The sequence below is a fragment of the Trachemys scripta genome, chromosome 3, assembly GCF_013100865.1.
Source record: "Trachemys scripta elegans isolate TJP31775 chromosome 3, CAS_Tse_1.0, whole genome shotgun sequence".
Lineage (NCBI taxonomy): Eukaryota > Metazoa > Chordata > Testudines > Emydidae > Trachemys > Trachemys scripta.
The window spans coordinates 186,507,535-186,516,824 of record NC_048300.1 but is presented as its reverse complement, the minus strand read 5'-3'; the positions used below and the strand labels follow the sequence as shown (position 1 = coordinate 186,516,824).

The window sequence follows — 9,290 nt, the reverse complement described above, 5'->3', positions numbered from 1 at the left end:
GTACATTTGTGTATATACAGTGCAGCGGTTTTAACCTCCTTTAGTTCCCACTGTTGAGGTGGGGGCAGTGAGTCCTATTGTCTTCAGTAAAATCGTGAGAACTATCTTACCAAAGTACTATGTCTAGCCCCCTTTTCCAGGCATTCTCAGTCTTTACGCTAACAAAACAGGTCTACACTGCTACACGTTTCATGTTACTCATTTGACGACAGGCCATAAACGCCTCCCTGGATTCAGGTAGTATATGTTCTTTTGCAATTAACATATCCCTCCAGCCATGAAATTTTTTTTTTTTTAATCCATTTGTTAGCTGCCTCAACTAAGACTTTCTGGCAGTCGCTGCTTTGGTAGACTGACTTGTTTTCCCAATTTTGTCAAGACATATCTTCCTGTGCTGTGATGGTTTTGTTGTCTATTGTCTAACCAACCACCACCACCACCACACACTTTCATTCCTTGCTTGTTTAAATACAGTAGGAGGTGTATGTCTGACTAGTTGAGTGATATTGCTGAACAGGAAGGTAGGATTACATCTCAAAACTAAAAGTTAAGTAAGCCTTGAGTGAAAACACTGGGCACTAGGAGTGTACCAACCAGGAAGGCTGTTCCTGCCCTCAGGAGCACATGGACCAAGACAGAGAGAGAGAACATTTCACAAAATGATCAGAGTGGCAGTTGAGTTTCAATTTTTTGGTGTGTTGTTTAAACACCTAAAAGCCAGATTCAGGCTCTTCATGCTTGAGATTGTAAAACATGCACATGACTCTGTGAGCCATTATTCACTCTTACTTATCGCTAGTTTACAAATTTGAAGTTGATTTGATTCTCCTCTTCCCCACCCACAGTTTATTAAACTCCTAATAATTATTCCCACTTAACATAGCACAGCCTGCCCAAGTCGTCGCCTTCCCTTTTTCTGTAAGGTATGAGGAGTTGTTCCTGCTCTCATTGATGAAATGGTATGTATCCTACTCGAGCTAGAAGGATCTACCATTAGTAGTTACTGAGGGGGAAATGTTACACCTCTACCCTGATATAATGTGGGTTTGCATACAACGCGGTAAAGCTCTGACATGCTGCTTTGAGCAGCGTGTTAAGGGTGCTGGGCTGGGGCCAGGGGCTTGGATAAGGGGCAGAGAGTCTCAGGGGGTGGTCAGGGGCTCCCCTCCAGGATCTGGGAGGCAGGAGCTGTGCGAGGGGCACTTTTGGGGGCCCTGCAGTTCCAGAGTGGCCCGGGGAATTAGCAGGGGGCCGGGAGCAGCCCGCTCCGCTTCCCTTGCCACTCCGCCAGCTCCCAGTTGTGGCGCTCTACTTCCTGCCACAGGTGAGCACGGGGGGGCATCCTTTCCCCAACCTCCTCACACTCACCAGCAGTGGGAAGAGGAGCGCCACAGCTGGGAGCTGGCGGAGTGGAGCAGGCTGGGGTCACGTTGCTCCACTTCCTGCTGCTGGTGAGTGCCTGTCGGGGGGTGTGGATAGGGGTCAGGGTCCTGGGGGTGATTAGGGATAGGGGTGTCTGGAGGGGGTGGTCAGGGGCCAAGGAGCAGGGGGGCCAAAACAAGTTCGATATAACGCGGTCTCACCTATAACGCAGTGAGATTTCTTGTATCCTGAGGACCGTGTTATATCGGGATAGAGGTGTACTTTGAACAGTCTGACATGCAAGACCCTGGAAGCATAGAAACTTTGAGAGAGATGTGGCCTGGGACTAGTCAAACTTTTCTATCTCTAAAGATTATATGTATCAGTCTGAGCTAGGAATTGTATGTAAGGTTTATCAGAAAGGTTACTAAGCTTCCCCCAAGAAAATTGGCTTGAGGGGGCGGGGGGCCATAATTAGATTTCAGGACAAGTAAACAATTCCAAAGAAGTATTACCTGATGAATTGCATGTACTGGTTCAGACTGGGTTCAAGAGGCCCAACAAGCAAAGAACTTTAAGAATAAAGGGTCAGACTCAACTGAGCCACATCCCTCTCTCTGATTTAAAAAAAAACAAAAACTGACAATTGTACCCAAGAGGATATGCCTACTTTTCCTATTGTACTGCTTTGTCTTTGGACAATAAATTTAGCTACGGTTGGTTATTAGGTCTCAATCATTTTTAAGAACAAACAATGAATGTAATCAAACTAGCTACATCTTTTAGTTAATACCACAGAGAGAGAGAGGAGGTGTAGTTAAATCTGCTGGTAGAAAGGATAAGACCACACGAACGCCTAGGTCACATTTTTTAAAAGGGAGGATGGAATGGACTTTTAAACTTTTAACAGCAGCTATTTTACCCTTCTCCCATTGCAACTTGTAGGATAGGGCTGAGTTTACATTAGGCTTTCTGTATACTGGGAAATTGACAATTCTGAACATGCCACATGGCTGGCCAAAACCAGTGGGAAATGTAGGAGTCTGTTAAGTGGCTGAAAGCTTTGGTTTTGGTACAAAATACACTAAGTAGAAACTTAATATTTTTAGGATTGCGAAAATCGTGTACATTTTTAAAAGGCCATTTTAGTAAGTACACTTAGCCTGTGGGCTCCCACAGCACTCTACAAAATACATGCACATACGCTTGTCACTTCAACTACACTTCAGGAGGAGCAGTGTTTTGGTGAAACAGTGCAGCTGTTTAACAGCTCTATTATTACAGGACAACTTACATAGCCAACAAACTTCAGGGAAAACTGAAGCATACAGAATTCAGTTACACAAATTGGAATTTATCCTGGCCATCACCATGAGTAAGTACCCCTTACTCTTGCCATACATCTGATGGGCTCTTTAGCCCACCAACGGCCACCATCTTTTATATCATCCAAAATAGCACCTCCAACACCATCCAGTCACATAAAGTCAATAATGACATAGAAGGAATGTTACGTGTAGTGCAATAGCATCTACATTATCAAGGGTCCATTGTGCTGGGTGCTGTACAAATACACAGGTCGACACTGCTCACTCCCTGAAGAACTCAGTCTAATTTGAGACAACATACCAACAAATATGGAGGGAAGGCAAGGAGGACAAATCACATGCTTATATTGATTAGCTATTGCCTAATTTCATAGTTCCTGCTGGTAAAAATCTTAATTTAAAAAAGTTATCAATTGCTGCACAATCTTGCCATCATTAGTAAGTTGATTTATTATAGTAATCACAGCAAAAGATGGTCTTGAAACAGTGTACTGCTTTGAAGAATTCTGCACATTCTAGAGCTATGCTGCTTAAATCATGTTAGTATGGCAAATACAGTGAACACCCAGAATTGAAGTTAATTACTTGTTTAAATAAATATGAAATGAAATGCAAGACTAAATTTTATTTTACGAAGTAAGTCCATTTGTACAAGAGTTAAACAATCAAGATAAAAAATAGTATCTAGTTATTTACAATTGATATTCATTTATTTTACAAAAATACCCAGTTTTTAAAAAAATGTAAAAGCATGTCCACAGGGAAAAATATCTACTATAAGAAAAACACAAATATTACATGTTAAATACCATTTGGGGAAATACAGATACATCAGAAGTTGTGCTATGCTCTGGATTTCTATAAACAATTCTCTTTCAATTCCATGGCAGAATGACTTTTGTTATATACATTCAAAATTCTCACTTTAAAACATACACAGAATATTTTAAAATAGATTGTATGATAGACGAGACTGTGTGTACATCGGGGGGGAGCAAAAACAGCAATCAGCAAGACTCTCAGACACCAGTCAGATTTCTGAAGTTGCTACAATAAATGACTCATGCATCTCACTGCCAACAACTGAAGTGTGTATGATAATTAAAAAGAAACTTTGATGAAAAATAAGACCAGAGGTGAGCCCAGGCCCACAAACACTTGAGCACAATCCATATTAGCATCTGAATTATAAAAGACAACATACAGTGGATGCCATCCTTACATTGTGATGTTACAAGTGTTGTATTTGCACACTAGGTATAATATAGATAGGTGCCTGCTATCCCTAGCTTTCTATTTCAGCGGTCTCTGTTATTCTATTGCTATTATTCAGTTGAAATCCTGCCGGACTTATTCTAACTCTCCCACGGATCTCCATGAAGATGGTCACTGGGATCTCACCAGAGACGGGACCTGGTATTCTCCCTGAGATAGAGAGACAGTACACAATACTAGGCTCACAGTTCAAGACTGGAAATTCTACACAAGGCTGTTTACTTACAGTATACTGATTGTGTGACACTTTTTTCAGATCCTTTCACTATCCTTTAAGTAACACCTATTTATTTATTCCTAAAAGGAATAAAGCATTACCACCCCTGTGGTAGGAACTAAAACACTGCTCCACTTTGAATTAAATCCAGCAAAAGCAAGGTCATTCAGGAATTAAGATTACCATTTCATCTTCAACTAACTTGATACCAACCAGTGCAACATGCATTGGACCAGATTTTGCATTCCTGGTGCACACCAAGTACCCTCCGTGGGAATTTTGGGTGCACAAGAAATGCAAAAATATAAGCCTATTACTTGCATGGCCTTTAAGTCCCATGAAATATCTAGGCTCAACAAGACAGAATAAAGTCAAAGGGCAGCCCTAACTTGTCAGTTGCATTGTTCAAGTGAAACCTTTAACAGTATTTTAACTTGATTTATATCTTGCTTTAAATCAAACCCAAAATGGCTACAGCATTTTTAATTTTATATTTTAGTCCTTTCGCTGGAATTCTATTTTCTGACAATAGATTTCAGGTGTTCCAGTTTATATTCCTCAATGAAATCCTCTGCAATATGCAAGGCGTTGACTTTCACCAACAGAAGAATCAGGTCTCTTGTTTCATCACTAAAAAAATTAAAAGAAAAGTACAATATTCAAGTGACTGACCTCCATATACTTTGAGTGTATTGATTTTTAAAATGCAGATAAGAAACTACACTGGAAATTAATGAAAATGATCCTGGGCTACGGTGATCAGTTATGTTGCCCACATTAAATTCCAGTGTCCAAAGGCTAGGCAGGAAAATCTAACATAAATCTGTATCCTCCATTTCTATTAGATCACATTTTATAAATTTAAACTAATCTGATTAGATATTCCATATTTTAATAATTACATTCCTTATAAAAGCAAGCACTAATAAGACAGCTCAGAGTGTGCAAGATACAGAGAATCACAGCAGATATCCAACGCCTCCGTTAGCAACAACATTATGGGACTATTTCCCCAATTCTCTAGAAACAGACGGACCAGTGTTACAAGAATGATGTAATGTAGGACTTTACATGTCTGTATACTGTTACCAGTAAGTCCTACACATAAGTCACATAACCCTTTTCCATTATTCTTGTGTGTCCATTACAAGATTTTTAATTTGTTTTTGATTTACAATCCTTCCACACCTCTCAAATGGATATGCATGGAAAAGATCAAAATGTATACCGCTACAAGGCCCCTTTTACAGTGTACCATGTAAATATACAGACACAAAAAAGTTAATAAAACCTTAGAGAGACACAATACATGTAGAAATAATGAATTCCAAAAAAATGCCAGACAGATTACCTGCAGTTATTCTTGTACAGTGTATGTGCACTTTGCAACAAATGTTGGCTAAAGTTTGCTAACTGAGGGAGAGTTGATCTGCTTTTAAGCTCTTTGAACCATCTTTCTGGGAGACATGCAACTACCTGTTCAATCAAAACATATTTGGAAAAGATTAGACAATCCTTAAATGCATTAACTCACACTCTGCTTTAACTCACACTTCTTATTTCCCCTTTAATTGGCTCCATTGTTGTAATTAATAAAAAGCTTTGTCAGATGCAGAGCCAGATATCATTTCAATGGAGTATTGTTATTCTTGGCATACTCAACAGCTTCAAGAGTTTATAGGCTGATGTTTGTTCTAAAGGTTTTTATGTTTCTGTGTAAGGAATATCAACAATTATACACAAATGACTGAGAACTTTTATCACAAACCTTTCTACACCTTCCATTTTGCTTCTGATGCTTGTTGAATGCATATATTAAATAGACTGCCTAAAAACATATCAATTTTATCTATGTTAGTATATAGGTCTGTTTGTTAGCCTGGGATAGAATTTTGGGTTTGACTTTTTGATACTCTTATACTAATATGTGTAAACAAAGGACAAAGACACTGGGATGTTGCTTCTGCCTAGTCAGATGGATTTGTTAGTACAATGGGAACAGATAAGAACAGTTAAAGTGTTACTCAGAGCACTTAAAGATTGCCTCAACCCCTATCTCAAGGCAAAATCAAGCAACCAGTAGAGAGGGGAAAAAGGGTTTGGGGGTGGGGAAACGTATAAAACACTAAAAGACTAAAGAAATGCCTGTCCCTGACCAGAGCACAACCTCACTCTTTACCCCTCCCATGGGATACAAAAGAAGTGAGACGAAGACCCCAGACCCAAAATGGAACATGATCCTAAGTTGTAAGGGGTCGGATTATGGGCATGCATTGCAGGTATAATTATGCCTCCTGAGGAGGGGGGGAAGAAACACTGTGGCGCCAGAGTTATGGAACACGTTTTTGCTGGAAACTAACCCCAATAAACATTGCATTGTCTACACTTCGGACTTCTGGTCTTCTGCTTTCTGTCTGCGTGACAAGAACCAGGGGAGAGGGTGAAGGGAAAGCCCTCTAACAATCTAGCTGGCATAATACACCATTAGTTATTGCCAATTTGAACTGCTAACCTTTAGAGCACATTAGCATACATTAGCTTTGGGCAAAAACATTTGCCTGCATTAATCCCTCAGGTCAAGAAGTTAGAATCTGCCCAATTCCAAGAAGCCACCAACTTCTTCATCCTCAGTACCAAGAGGTTCATTGATAAGTCATTTTGTGGCTAGAGATATACAACTCCAGCCATTGAACTTACATTAACAACCAGCATTATGAAAATACTTATTCTGGAGTGAAGGGATTAAATCATTAATTGCCAGTATCCTTTTTAGAAATTGTTTATTTTACCCTCCACTGTTTGTAACACTTGGAAGCAAAAAACCCAGGATTTTTATCCTCTGAAAGGTGTGAAGATCTACTTTGGAGTCAAACATTGGCATTTTCTGGATTTTTAACAAACCTAATGTGGCTTTTGTCTGCACAAATCTCTCTCTGCATTAGCATAATCTATTGCACCAAGAAAGCACACAACTTTGTGAGTAGTGGGCTTGAACCAGACTTAAAGGAATTCAATGGAGGTCTTTCCATTCTTCAATGGGCCCTGAAACATTACTAGCATGGTGTAGATTAAATGGCTAATTATAGCTGGTGATCTAGGCGAGCATGAACAGCTCAGACTTTATTATATTTTGAACTGATAGATTTTTCAAAAAGATACTTAGAGTGATATCTTGGCTCCAATGAAATCAATGGCTACTGATTTCAATGGGGCCAGGATTTCACCCTTAGGATTCAAAAAAGATATTTTCCATTGGACTGTAATAGCTTCCAAGTTTCCAAATTTTAGGCCTGAATATTTTGACTGTGCCTTTCTAAAATCATCAAGAGTTTGCAAAGTTACCTTAAAAGCTATAGATACTGAAAGTTTGTTACTTATTTTATCTTCAGACACTGATCTCTTTATCATGAAAACTCTTTCTTCAATATAAGCCTTTTTCCTATATATAATTTTTACCTTGTTGCATTTTTCCACATTATCTGGTCCAGGTGGTGCATTAAGGAGTATCAGAAGGAGATATCGATTCAGCAGCTTGCCTAGTCCTAACTCACGTAGCGTATCTTCTAGTATGATCCCATCCCAAAGAAGAATATTAGACAGCAGCTGAAATGATAAAGAAGCTTAGAATGAGCACACTTGGTGATAGGAGGTAAACTTAAGTATAAAACCATAATGTAATACTTTGGTTACACGTTTTCATAGGACTGCATGCAGGCCCAAATTCCCACTTAGAATTTCCCTCAACTCAATCTTTTTAGATTAAAAAAATACGCTGATGTGTTTATTTGAACATGAGATCATTGGACTGCACACACACATCAGAATGTGCGGTTGGGGTATGGAGCCTCAGAAGTGCAATGCACTCAGCAGAGGGCAAGGACTTGGAAACTGACATGGGGCACAGCCCAAAGGCCACCAAATCTTGTTGACCCTCTCAAGTGAAGCAAGTGATGAAAAGAGGAAATATGCAGGGCAAGAATGGTTGGCCAAGGTCTGGGGTGAGATGGGGAGGATCTGGCATTTGTGTAAATCGATGGATAAGTACATTCAAATGACAGCACATTTATAACCATTATTTCACAACCAATTATCTTTGAAGAGCACACATTCCTTAAACTAAAACAGGAGTCATCCAAAAAGCGGAAACTAGATCAAACTACAAAGGATGAATATAAAAAAACAACAAAAGCACAGACCGGCTGAGGCACAAAATGAGATTAAACTAGGCAGGGACATAAAGGGTAACAAAAAAATATTTTACAAATACATTAGAAGCAAGAGGAATACCAAGGACAGGGTAGGCCCATTACTCAATGAGGAGAGAAAGACAAATGCAGAAAATGCAGCAAAGGCGAATGTATTAAATGCCTTTTTGTTTCAGTTTTCACCAGAAAGGTTAACAGTGATCAAACAACTAACATAGTGAACATCAGTGTAAATGGGGTAGAATCTGAGGCTAAAACAGGGAAAAAACAAGTTAAGATTTACTTAGACAAGTTAGAGGTCTTCAGGTCGGCAAGGCCTGACAAAATACATCTTAGAATACTTAAGGATTGGGCTGAGAAAATCTCTGAGCCATTAATGATTATCTTTGGGAACTCATTGAGGATGGGAGAGATCCCAGAGGACTGGGAAAGGGTAAATATAGTACCTATCTATAAAAAGGGGAATCAGAACAACCCAGGAAATTATAGACCAGTCAGCTTAACTTTGGTACTTGGAAAGATAATAGAGCAAATAATCAAACAATTTGTAAGCACCTAGAAAATAATAAGGTGATAAGTAACAGTCAACATGGATTTGTTAAGGACAAACCATGTCATACCAACCGGATATTCTTCTTTAACAGGGTAAGAAGCCTTGTGGATATGGGGAAGCAGTAGATGTGATATACCTCAAATTTAGTAAGGCTTTTGATACTGTCTCACATGACCTTCTTATAAACAAAGTAGGGAAATACAGGCTAGATGAACCTACTATAATGGTGCATGCACAACTGGTTGGAAAACTGTACTCAGAGAGTAGTTATAAATGGTTCATAGTCAAACCAGAAGAGCATATTGAGTGTGGTCTTGCAGGGATCTGTCCTAGGTCTGGTTCTATTCAAT

At 39.4% G+C, this 9,290-nt stretch overlaps 1 protein-coding gene across 2 annotated transcripts in view; it reads right to left on the bottom strand.

The window, feature by feature from the left end:
* Positions 1-3,300: 3,300 nt before the first annotated feature.
* GCFC2 (GC-rich sequence DNA-binding factor 2) overlaps positions 3,301-9,290 on the bottom strand; it is a 45,391-nt gene continuing 39,401 nt past the window's right edge. For both annotated transcript variants that reach the window (XM_034766617.1, XM_034766618.1), the window contains exons 16-18: positions 7,639-7,785; positions 5,534-5,658; positions 3,301-4,812 (exon numbers count right to left, since the gene is read on the bottom strand). In XM_034766617.1, coding sequence (XP_034622508.1) covers positions 4,698-4,812; positions 5,534-5,658; positions 7,639-7,785 — 387 coding nt within the window. In that variant the 3' untranslated portion in view covers positions 3,301-4,697. The remainder of the gene's footprint in view (positions 4,813-5,533; positions 5,659-7,638; positions 7,786-9,290) is intronic.